This window comes from Balaenoptera acutorostrata, chromosome 4, assembly GCF_949987535.1.
Source record: "Balaenoptera acutorostrata chromosome 4, mBalAcu1.1, whole genome shotgun sequence".
Lineage (NCBI taxonomy): Eukaryota > Metazoa > Chordata > Mammalia > Artiodactyla > Balaenopteridae > Balaenoptera > Balaenoptera acutorostrata.
Window position 1 is genome coordinate 100,233,708 of NC_080067.1, and position 12,793 is coordinate 100,246,500.

General features: G+C 34.8%; 1 protein-coding gene across 1 annotated transcript; it reads right to left on the reverse strand.

Moving 5' to 3' along the window:
* Positions 1-10,486: 10,486 nt before the first annotated feature.
* On the reverse strand, positions 10,487-12,171 carry LOC130708128 (uncharacterized protein NKAPD1-like). The gene is given in 4 exon segments (XM_057545657.1): positions 10,487-10,977; positions 10,979-11,109; positions 11,112-11,618; positions 12,153-12,171. Coding segments are annotated over 3 exon segments (795 nt in total). The 5' UTR covers positions 11,515-11,618; positions 12,153-12,171; the 3' UTR covers positions 10,487-10,716.
* Positions 12,172-12,793: the final 622 nt, after the last annotated feature.

Sequence of the window (12,793 nt, forward strand, 5' to 3'; positions counted from 1 at the left end):
AAGAAATATGTTGCAGACAAAGGAGCAAGATGAAAACCTAGCCACGACATTCAGAGAAGAACGAGAAATAAAAGAAATCCAAGTTAGAAAAGAAGAAGTAAAACTGTCACTGTTTGCAAATGACATGATACTATACATAGAAAATCCTAAAGTTGCTACCAGAAAACTATGCAAGCTCATCAATGAATTTGGTAAAGTTGTTAATACACAAAAATCTCTTGCATCGTTATGCACTAACAACAAAAAATCAGAAGACAAAATCAAGGAAAAATCCCATTTACCTTTGCATCAAGAAGAATAAAATACCTAGGAATAAACCTACCTAAGGAGACAAAAGACCTGTATCCGAAAACTATAAGATACTGATGAAAGAAATAAAATATTACACAAATAGAGGGAGAGATATACCATGTTCTTAGGTTGGAAGAATCAATATTGTGAAAATGACTATACTACACAAAGCAGTCTACAGATTCAATGCAATACCTATCAAATTACCAATGGCATTTTTTCACAGAATTAGAACAAAAATTTTTACAATTTGTATGGAAACACAAAAGACCCGAATAGCCAAAGCAATCTTGAGAAAGGAAAATGGAGCTGGAGGAATCAGGATCTGTGGCTTTAGACTATACTACAAAATGACAGTCATCAAAACAGTATGGTACTGGCACAAAAACAGAAATATAGATCAATGGAACAGGATAGAAAGCCCAGAGGTAAAGCCACACACCTATGGTACCCTAATCTATGACAAAGGAGGCAAGAATATCCAATGGAGAAAAGACAGTCCTTCAATAAGTGGTGCTGGGAAAACTGGACAGCTACATGTAAACAAATGAAATTAGAACACTCCCTAACACTATACACAGAAATAGACTCAAAATGGATTAAAGACCTAAATGTAAGGCCAGATACTATAAAACTCTTAGAGGAAAACATAGGCAGAACTCCCTTTGACATAAATCACAGCACAATCTTTTTTGAACCACCTCCTAGAGTAATGAAAATAAGAACAAGAATAAACAAAAGGGACCTAATTAAACTCAAAAGCTTTTGCACACCAAAGGAAACCATAAAGAAAACGAAAAGACAGCCCTCAGAATGGGAGAAAACATTTGCCAATGAAGCAACTGACGGGATTAATCTGCAAAATATACAAACAGCTCATGGAGCTCAATATCAAAAAAGAACAAGCAACCCAATCAAAAAATGGGTGGAAGATCTAAATAGACATTTTTCCAAAGACATACAGATGGCTAAAAAGCACATGAAAAGATGCTCAACATCACTAATTATTAGAGAAATGCAAATCAAAACTACAATGAGGTATCACCTCACACCAGTCAGAATGGCTGTCATCAAAAAATCTACAAACAAATGCTGGAGGCGGTGTGGAGAAAAGGGAACCCTCCTACACTGTTGGTGGGAATGTAAATTGGTACAGCCACGATGGAGAACAGTATGGAAGTTCCTTAAAAAGCTAAAAATAGCACTACCATATGATCCAGCAATCCCAGTCCTGGGTATATATCCAGAGAAAACCATAATTCGAAAAGCTACATGCACTCCAATGTTCATTGCAGCACTACTTACAATAGCTAGGACTTGCAAGCAACCTAAATGTCCATCAACAGAGGAATGGATAAAGAAGATGTGGTACATATATACAATGGAATATTGCTCAGCTATAAAAAAAGAATGAAATAATGCCATTTGCAGCAACATGGATGGACCTAGAGATTGTCATACTGAGTGCCATAAGTCAGACAGAAAAAGACAAATATCATATGGTATTGCTTACAAGTGGAATCTAAAAAAAGTGTACAAATGAACTTATCTACAGAACAGAAATAGAGTTACAGATGTAGAAAAGAAACTTATGGTTACCAGGCAGTAAAGTGGGGAGGGAGGGATAAATTGGGAGATTGGGATTGACATATATACACTACTATATATATAAAATAGATAACTAATAAGGACTTACTGTATACCAAAGGGAACTCTACTCAATACTCAGTAACGGCCATATACTGGGAAAAGAATCTAAAAAAGAGTGGATATATGTATATGTATAACTGATTCACTTTTCTGTACACCTGAAACTAATACAACATTGTAAATCAACTATACTCCAATAAAAATTTTTAAAAACTAAAATAATTTCAGTTTACTAAATAAAATTTAAAAAAAAGAGTCAAGCAGACGCGTTTAATGGTAGAAGAACATAATATGACCTATACTTTCTTAAAAGAATTGAAACCACAATCTATCAAGCCTCTATATATAATGCCAATTTACAGGAAATAGAGCCAAAAAGTACACTTAAACTACAACATAAGGAAAAAATCAGCAAAATCCTAACAAATTCTATAGAAAAAGTGATCTAGTTTCCTCAACAATTTAATTTCTAGGAAAAAAGAAAACATAGAAGATGAACCTATGGATTAAAAGAAAGTTAAAAAAAATATTATCCAAACATAATGTGTGGAATGTCTTTGGATTCTGAGGCAACATAATTGTAAAAGTAGACATTTATGAGACAGTTGAGAATTCATCCACTGACTGAATATTTGAAATTATTATATTATTGTTACATTATTAACTTGCTAATATATTATAATTTTGTTTAAAATATATATTTAGTTTTTTAGACATATATACTGAATTATTTATGGGTAAAATATATCTAAAGTTTGCTTCAAGATAATCTAGGAGTGGCAAAGGAGGCTGTGGTTATGATTTGATAGTTGTTGAGGTTGGATGAAATTAGATGGAAGTTCATTATACTGTTTTTCTTTCTTTGGTGTATGTTTGAAATCTCCTTTTTTAAAATAAACAAATAAAAAATAATCTAGAATACAGAAAAAAGCATACCAGAAGAGTTATAAAGTTAGTAGGTCAAGTATAAGGAAAAGAACAGTAATATTTAAGAAGTGGTAAAATTGGGCAGACTTTTTAACATGAATAAGTCTCAGTTTTTATATCTATAAATGAAATAAGGTATATAAAACACCTATAAGCAAAGAGGACCTTGAAGAGTGTTGGTTCCCTTCCTAAAAAATGTGAATGAAAATCCTGTTTGTGTGTATGTCTACATATTTGTCTCCTGCAGTCAAGGAAATGAGACTGAGCGTTAGAAGCTATAGTGATTATATAAAAAAATAAAGGTGAGCATATAGGAATAAGAAATTAAGAAAAAGTAACAATGTGAAAATCAGCCCCATTCTGAAAATCAGATGGAAATACTTTAAACCCTCTTGCTTTATGCCTCCTTGCTGTGAAGAACATCATCATAGTAGCTGAGTGCTACTCCTCTCCCACAATTTATAGTTTATTTAAAACCCATTTTAAGCTGCCTCTCCAAACCGTAAAAGTGGAAATCCTTTGGCTTTTGACAATGCCTGGAGGGAGAAGGAGGAGGAGATGATGGGGAGTGATATAAGTAACTGTAAAAATGAAAAGGGCATTGACTTAGAATCAATGGTTAATATGAAAGGCAAATGGAATAATTAATACCAATACCTCAAACCTCTGCCGTCTTTGAGGAATTGATATTTTGGCTTATCACCATAATAGGCACAAGCACATTTTGTCATAAACTCTAAAATGCAAATCAATATATTTTTCCTCTTTTACCAAATCCCTGTCTAACACCACCTTTATTAAAGATGTTTAAGGCTAGTGAGGTTAGTAAATGCAACTGATACAAGAAGGTAATAAACCTGACCCAGTAATCTCACTGGGTGATTACTGCCTCTCAGGTATGCAATATTCTTATATTTACTCGTCCACAATTATAAACAGCAACTGAAATTTCCCTCAGAGGGAAAAGCCTTGCAGCAAGAGACTGTAAAATAGTCTTGCTTGTTTTTAAAGTGTAAATTTCTATAACAAAACATAATTGAAAAAGAATGATTTAAAAACAAAGAAAATGAATGAATATGTATGAGACATTGGCTATCTCATATGGATATGTATGAGAAATTTAGCAGCTGTGTGTCTCACACACATACACACACACACATGTCCAATTTTAAGTCGGTCTTTATCCTGTGAACTGGATTCAAGTCCACCTCTATTCTGTAATTGTCAAATAAAACCCTTAAAGTCAGAACTTGCTTCCTAAATTCTCAAGTTTCTGTAAATAATATAAGCCTCCACCTATATTTTTAACATTAGTCTGAGTTGTTTCAGTAAAACCTAAGATTAACTAGTGGTATGTGTCAGACAACTGTTTTATAGCCAAATGCCAACAGAACCGAGAGATAGAATGGTCTATTTACAATAGCAGAGCATCCATGGATCACTCATGAACTGGAACAAGTTACTGTGGAAATGGCCTTTAATATGGTTAGTCAATAACCCCTATACACTCATAATGCAAAAGGGTGATATGCAGTGTACAGCAAAAATCATGATATTTAGCTGCTTGACATTTTGAAGATATAATCAGATTACTAATGTGACATTTCAAAACCAGAAATGGTTATCATAAAAAGTAAATTATCAGATGGGGAGATGGGTAACTCAAAAAGTGTTGATGCCTATTAGAATGTAGAGAAAATGGCTGTATATACCATATGAATTTGCTGCAAGTGACGTGTGTGATAAAGAACAATGTGGCCTCTAAAACACGAAAAGAAAATTTACTAGTAGCCATATTTTCAGACTTCATTATTTTCTTTTTTTATCCTGAAGACAAATTTCAATTTCAATTGCTGTTTATAACTGTAGATAAGTAAATATAAGAATATTATATATCTGACTGGCAGTAACCACCCAGTGAGATTACTGGGTAAGGTTTATTATCTTGTTAGTATCACTTACATTTACCAATAATAGTTTGGAAGTTTCTCCATGGTATAAAAATTAGGTCAGATGGCTCATCAACAGTATATCATATGGATTAAGATATCTGGAACTTTCTATAATACCTGATAGGAATCATGGGTTTCCAATTTATTCTGTCAAAGAAGAATTATAGATATTAATCTTCAGCTGGAAGATATCCACAAAAGAACTATAAGCTCTCAAGTTACAAGGATGTATTTCTCTTCCCCTTGTATTTATAGGTGCTATGACATCATAATGCTGGGAACTATCGTATTTATATGTTTTCTGCAAAGGGATCACTTACGGTAAGATTATTATACTGACTGAAGAACAGTCACTAAAATTGAGGCAATCAGGAAATCCCCTCCTATATTACTAAGTTTTTACGTGGTGAGAAAAATTTTTTGGGCTATTTAATATTAGTGTGGATTAATTAGTAGGAGCAGGAAATCAGGAGCATTATTTTCCTAAAGATGTGATCTGTGCATGTTTACCTGAGAAATCATCTGACCTCCTACCTGTTCTGACACTTTTACTCAGGGCAGTATCTTACAGAATTGCCTGAACATATTGATACTCATGATATCAAATGTGGGTCTGCTCTATTCTCCCTGCTTGTAAATATCTATAATTTGAAAAATGTTTGTTTTTCCATGCATGCAATAAACTATATGGAACACATTACAATTCTGAGTGATGCTGTGCAACAGGCAACAGCAGTTTTGAATTGCAGAAATGAATTAAAAAATCCACTTGTGTAGGAAATCAGATTTTAATGAAATTGTCATTAATATTTATGTTAAATGCCATCTAAATCTAAAGAGACATGTTAACATCAGTGTCTGAATACATTAGGATTGCTTGAAACTACATTTCCAAGGAAATATTGTGTTTTTATTCAAAGGCCCTCTGATTTCTGCTCAAATGTTTATTGTTTTATTTGAAAATGCTTTCTCATTTTTGTTCCAGATGTTCACAGAGCAAACACAGAACATGGTAGATAAATGAGAGTTTACAGCTGTAAGCATAAATTGACTGTTTCATTCACTAACAAGTTACTCTGATAAGGTCTTCTGATGATGGAATAGCAAAATATTCTTTACACATGGCTCTTATGGCTCACAGTATTATGCACTTGCTATGCAACATTTCACTTAAAATTTCTTCTTCTTATCCAATAACCACAGGCTGTATCTTTTTGCTCGTAAGAGGTCATTTTGATATTCACTATCGACTTTTATGAAATTATGTTTCAGGAAAATATTATTGAAGCTTAAATGAGTGTTTGGAGAGTTAGAACAAAATTATTAAAGTATGTAATCTTTCAGAAATGAAGGGATATGATAAAATTCTTATGATGAATTGTGATCAACATATCAAATGCAGTACAATATGCACAATATTTGGGTATAATTATACTCATCTATCATATATAATTGACCACATGCTTTTATACTAATAATCTCTTTTCCTAAAATGATAATTCATTTGCATATTCTCAGTGTAATCAAATAAATGTTTACTTTTTTTTTTTTTTTTTTCCCTAGTTCCCTAGTCTTACAATGTACTTTTCATCAGAGATGTCAGTAATCCTTTGGGTTCTTAGGAGTGCCATTAGGGAAACTTTCCCAGAATGCTTAGAAGTGTTTGCTTTATCAAACACTTTTATTTATATGGAGTATAAATAAAAAGGAAAGTGGCCTATTTATAAATTGACAGAAGAGAACCCTCAAAATTGTTTTTTGACAATTTCAGAGCCTATGCTTTGACTTTCAGAGCCTATGCATTTACTTTAATAGTAAAGTTATCGCTCAAATAATCTTAAAACTCCTTTTAGTAACTATCTTCAAAATAAGGCTACCAGCCTCTTAGAGAAGCAGTTACGTCTTCTATATTCACCATTCTTTCACCCATTCTCTCCTAATAGATCATTTAAGAATTTTAAGGAACCTAAACTTTGTAGTGATTTTTTTTTAAAGCGATCATAAAAAGTTGTTCTTTCAATGATCTACTATCGTAGGGAAACATGTGTAGCAGGGTAGGTGCAGGGAATCCACTTTCAACAATCCCCCAGGTGGCTGATACTCTAAATGTGTCTTCAGCACCATGAAGTATGGAACACAAGTCTTATGCCAAGAATAGTTTATATGCTCTACAGACGTCTCAAAAATAGCTTTGGACTAGTAGTAAGGAGATGTGTGTTCCCATTACCTTTCCAATCTAAAAATGTAAGAAATATACCTAGTTCACTCTATTTCACAGGGAGATTAAAAATAAATATATAAACTCATGTCACAGTCAGGCCTTAGTAACTGTTGTATAATAGTTTAATTTTTTTTGAAGTACTCCTGTTTTCTATCACACAGCTTCCTCCCCACCTCACCATAAGGCAACACAGTGTTGTCATTCTGTACAGGCCTTTATCTCAAAATGAGCAAAGCATAACATGCAACTGACACTTTTGTCTGATTTTAAAATTACCTTTAATTGTTGAACACACTCTGAGAGTTCTGACATCTTGGAAACTAGATCAGGAAATTATTTTAGAAGAGATTGACTTCCATGTAACATGTCTTCAAAATGACAGTGATAACAATCACATTTACCTTGTGTTCTGTCCTCCAGAAAGAGGGTCATTTACATTTTAGTTAAAGTGATAGGAACTGAAGTTGTGGAAAGAATACAAACAATGATTTGTCCTATTTCATAAGGCAAGGAGGATGGCTTACTATGCAAATTCTTTTTCCTTTCCTCCTTTTTCTCTTAACAAGTTTTTATTCTATATGTCTGAAAAATATGGTAGATAGTATTGTATATCTGATCCTAAAACCATAGGATTATCTACCATAATCCTATGGTAGATAGGATTGTATATTTGATCCATATCAGGATTGTATATCTGATATGGTAGATAGGATTGTATATCTGTATATATGGTAGATAGGATTGTATATCTGATTGTATATCTGATTGTATATCTGAAAAATATGGTAGATAGGATTGTATATCTGATCACCTATAAAATCTGTATAGGATTTTAGATAATCCACACAGCACATTTTCTCATCCTCTTACCTATGTTTATTTGACTCGCCAGAATAATTGCAGTGTTTACAATTAAGGCCTATCAACCATACATAGACAAGTCTTTAGGAGTAAAGATATTGATATATCTGAGGAGAAAGGGAAAGGCTCAATAAAAAAGAAGAAAAAGAAGACAAAGGGGAAGAGGAGAAGTGTAGGAGGTGGAGGAGGGGGGAGAAAAGGAAGGAGAAAGGATCGAAGGAAGGAAGGAAGAAAGGAAGGGAATGAAGGAAAGGCAACATCTGCTGTTAGAGGGAAAGTTCATTTCAGTCTTTGATAGAAAGACTACAAGAAAAATTCTTCCCTCTTTTATTAGATTTATTGGATGATGTCATCATTACTCTGAAACAGAAGTTACCAGTGTAGTGAGTATACAAAATTATAAGACGGTGACATCCCCTCCTCCAAAAAAATGTATCATTTTTATTTTAAAAAATCATCCAGTAGGCCAAAAGGAATAATTTGAGTGTTTCTTCAATTGTCATTAGATCAAAATGCTGTGAATCATTTTAAGTTCCTTATTTACATTTAATACTTCCCTACGCAAATGCCTATCATCTTAAATAAAATTGTAAATGAATTTGATTCTGTGTGCCTCAAAACGCTAAACTAGGAACAAATTTCTTACTACCTTTAATTCTAATAAAAATATTCAGTACATGATCAAACTATCAAAATGCTTTTTTTTTTTGGACACGTGGATCAAAACGCAGTTTCCTCAGGGAAATCCTCTGACTTCAAATAGAATCACAAACAGAAACTCCTAACAGTATGAGCCTCATTAACCAGATATATTGCAATACTTTAGAAGAGGGGTTAAAGAGCTAGAGTGAAATGGCAATGGCGTGCAGTGCCTAATCCTTAGAAGTAGATACGCTTCACATATATAACAGGCTTTTTGTTATGCCGATATCATATAAACCACTACAGTTGGCACATCAGGGACATTTTTTTTTTTTTGCTTTTTCGGTCCACATTATTAATTATTAATGAAATGAAGATGAAAAACCAATATTTCATAAATCATTAATTTTAGCCACATGATCAGAAGAGAGTTAACAATCATAGTTGTTTTTAGAAATTTGATGCATAAGAATATGGTAGAATAGTTTGTCATTGAAGAAGATCCAAGGTTTCTTTTTATCTGAAGCAGGAAAAGGGTGAAATTCAGTAATTACCCTTAGAATTATGAATCATTCATAAAAGTTGGAATTTTAATGACTGCAGATACAACATTCATCATTCTGGTTGAAAATATTTTATTATTCAATTATTAAACATGTTATGCAGTGTTGCATTCATAATGAGAAATTATCCGGTGTAAACTATTATGCAAGGGTATTAGTCCATATATGTTTATTTATGCTAGATTATGCAGTCTTGCACTTTATTTTCTCAAAATATAAAAATTAATAGAAAATGTTTCACATAATGAAATTCCTGCCGATTATCCAACATATTCAGGGTTTTGTCAGTATATCCACTTGTAAGGATTACGATTCAATAATAACAAATTTTTTTAACTTAAAGAAAGAATTGCCTGTCATTTCAGATTCATATGCTGTATAATGTTGATTACTACATGGAATGAGATATAATACCAAATTCTGGCTGAGTCAAAAAAGAAGACCAACTTTTAAAAATTGAAGTATAGTTGATTTACGATGTGATAGTTTCTGGTGTATAGCAAAGTGATTCAGTTATACATATATATATATATATGTATACATATATACATATTCTTTCTCATATTCTTTTACATTATGTTTTTTTTACAGGATATTGAATATAGTTCCCTGTGCTATACAGTAGGACCTCATTGTTTATCTATTTTGTATATAGTAGAGATGTACTGTTAAGTCATGAAATATTTCATAGAGTTGACTCAGTGGAGACCCAGCCTTGAATTTATATTTTGAAATGTGAGATTTTATTATCTATTTACCCATGTGGTAGACAGGACAATGCCCCCTCAAAGATGTCCAGAAACCTGTGAATATGTTACTTTAAGTGGCAAAAGAGACTTTACAGGTGTGATTAATTTGTGAATCTTGAGTTGGGAAGACTACCTTGAATAATACAGATGGGCCCAATGTAATCACAAGAATCCTCATAAAAGAGAGGCAGGAGGGTTAGAGTCAAAGAAGGAGGTGTGACAACAGAAGCAGAAATCGGAGTGATGCCGTTTCTGGAAGGGGCCATGAGCCCAGAAATGCAGACAATCTCTAGGAGCTAGAAAAACCAAGGAATGGAATCCTCCCTAGAGCATCTAGAAGCAACACAGCCCAGCCAGTATCTTGACTTATAGCAAGTAGGATACATTTCTGATCACCATAGGTATAGGATAATATATTTGTATTGTTGAAGCCACTAAGTTTATGGTAATTAGTTATAGAAGCAATGGACAATGAATATACACAGATACCATAGATAATTTTCTCTCTTTCTATTTTCAAATTAAAGATAATTCTTTTTTTTTTTTTTTTTTTTTTGGATTCAGCTTTCCCGGTCCTTTAATTTGCTGCATATGCACTCTACGTTAAATGTGATTAATCACAAAAAATAATCTCTTCAAGAAACCTTCATAACAAAATAACCGATTCCCTATTAACAATAAGAGGATCAAGTTTAACAGGCCAAAATAGAAGACAAGAAGTCTGTCAGAATGTATATAGATGGCACAGGACAGCTCTGACCTCAGGCCCCCTGTGCTGAGCAATAGAGTCACTGGCAAATCCCCAAGGTGTAAGAGCTGTAAATATCCAGAGTCATGCAGGAAGCATGTTTCTTTCTCATTTAGTCATCCTCTGAACTCTCGGCAGACCTTTCATCTGTAGCCACTTTCCAATTTGTGCGTTTGTTTGTCCTCTCCTGTACGTCATTGTTAACTACAGGGATGTGGGCTTTTTTCTCTCTCTTTTTCCTTTTGGTTTCCTTAGTGTCTCTTTCCTCACTTTCCTCAGAACTGCTGGATGCAGAATCATCTGACTGGGAAGTGTCACACTCTGCCTCTAAGAATAAAGCAGATTTCTTGAGAGATTTTTTCCTGAATTTTTTTCTTGCGCTTATGTGGTTGTTTCCTTTTCCTGGTACTAGAAGCCCCAGTTTCTTCTGAGAACTCACTTGAGGAATCTGCTGTTATATCTGTGGCTTCCTTTTTGCTTTTCTTCTGTTTTTTTGTGTGACTTTTTTTTTCTGCTTTTTTTTGTGGGATTTCTTTGACTTCTTGTGTTTGTGAGATTCATGGGTAGATGATTTTACCTGGGGAGATGTTTTCTTCCCATTGGTAATATCTTGCTGATCACTACTGTCTGTTTCAAATTCTTCAGGGTATAACTCTTTATATCCACTGTGACCCCATCTGTCTGGCATGTTAGCTTCATAATCATGTAACTTCTTGTTCCAGGATTTAGCCTTAAGAAAATCATCATCCAGTGCCCCAGAAATTTCACTCTTTGGCCTCCAATAGTCTCTTTGACTTTCTTCATCAAAACCATCACTACGCATCCGGCTTGAACTGCTGGGTAACATTTTCCTTTTCGTCCCCCGGTATGCATCTTCCATCTGTTTCTCCAGCTCTCTTATTTTCCACATATCTGATTCCTCCTGAATCTTATTGTGAGCATCTGTGTGCCGGATGACGTTCCGCAGGAGGACTTTCCCCAAGGGAACTCGGGATATTCTTCAATCCCTCGATCCTGAGGAAATCAGGCTTCTTGTTAGTGTGAGACGAAGAACCACTCCGTTACAAGATCTCCTCCGACACAGAAGCCAAGCAAAGGCAGCTCTGCAGCTTCACCCGTGTCTTTCGTGAAAACGCAGCCTTCCCACCCGTTATTCCGCCCTCACCCGTGGCCCAGGCCACGGCCGCCTTTCCCCCAGCCCAGGCCGACAGGCAAATATCTCTCCGAACTCAGGCCGGAGGTTGCTCCGGCTCGGAATCCCGACGGCCAGGTTGGCTGGGGCATTCCCCGCTCACGTTCCTCTGGGATGGACCGGGGGGTTGGGTTTTGCTCCCCAAAAAGGATGGGGACACTTCGGACGGGTACGACCCTCGACTGGGCCCCAAGATGTATCTAGAGTGGCTGAAAGGGGGGTTGAGGCTTCCAAGTGGAAGACAGAGAAAATACCCCCATCTTCGTCACCGGGACCCCTGCCTCCCAGCGGCCACGGAGCTCCCGGTAACCTTCCCTCCAAACGCCCTCCCCACACAAACACAAACACACCCATACCGTGCGCCGCAGCCTCGCGTGGCAGGCAAAGATAATTCTTAATAATTAAAAACATCCATAGTTCTATGTCATCCAGAAAAGAAAGAAAATACAAGTGCATCAGCAGTACAGTAACTGTGCACATGGCATTCAGTGTTATACTTCCACATTCTAAGATTTTATGCATAAGAAAGAATACTTACTGGTTCAGCTTTCTTCTATAGCTCCCCTATGCTTTTGCTTCCTTAACTATTGCAGTTTTATAATATTATTTATGTCTTTTCAGTTACTTATAAGAATTCATAAAAATAACATTGGTCCAGGCAAATAACTAGTAATAAGGACAATTGTTTCAAATTTTATATCATCACCTGTCGTGAGTGCTCTCCATTGCAAAGGGACAAGAGTCAGTGTAGAAGTGATTAAACACAGGTTTCATTTCTTCCTCCGTCCATCAGCAACTCTGCAAAAGTTGACAAAACCTTTTCCTTTATATTTTGACTTTTAATTTTCATGTAATTTTAGATTGACATGCACTGGTGAGAAGTAATACAAAGTAACCAAATATAACTATCCCCCAATTGTAACATCTTACCAGGGAATTGACATTGATGTAGTCCAATCTTAGTCTTATTAAGATTTCACTTGTTTTACATTTACTC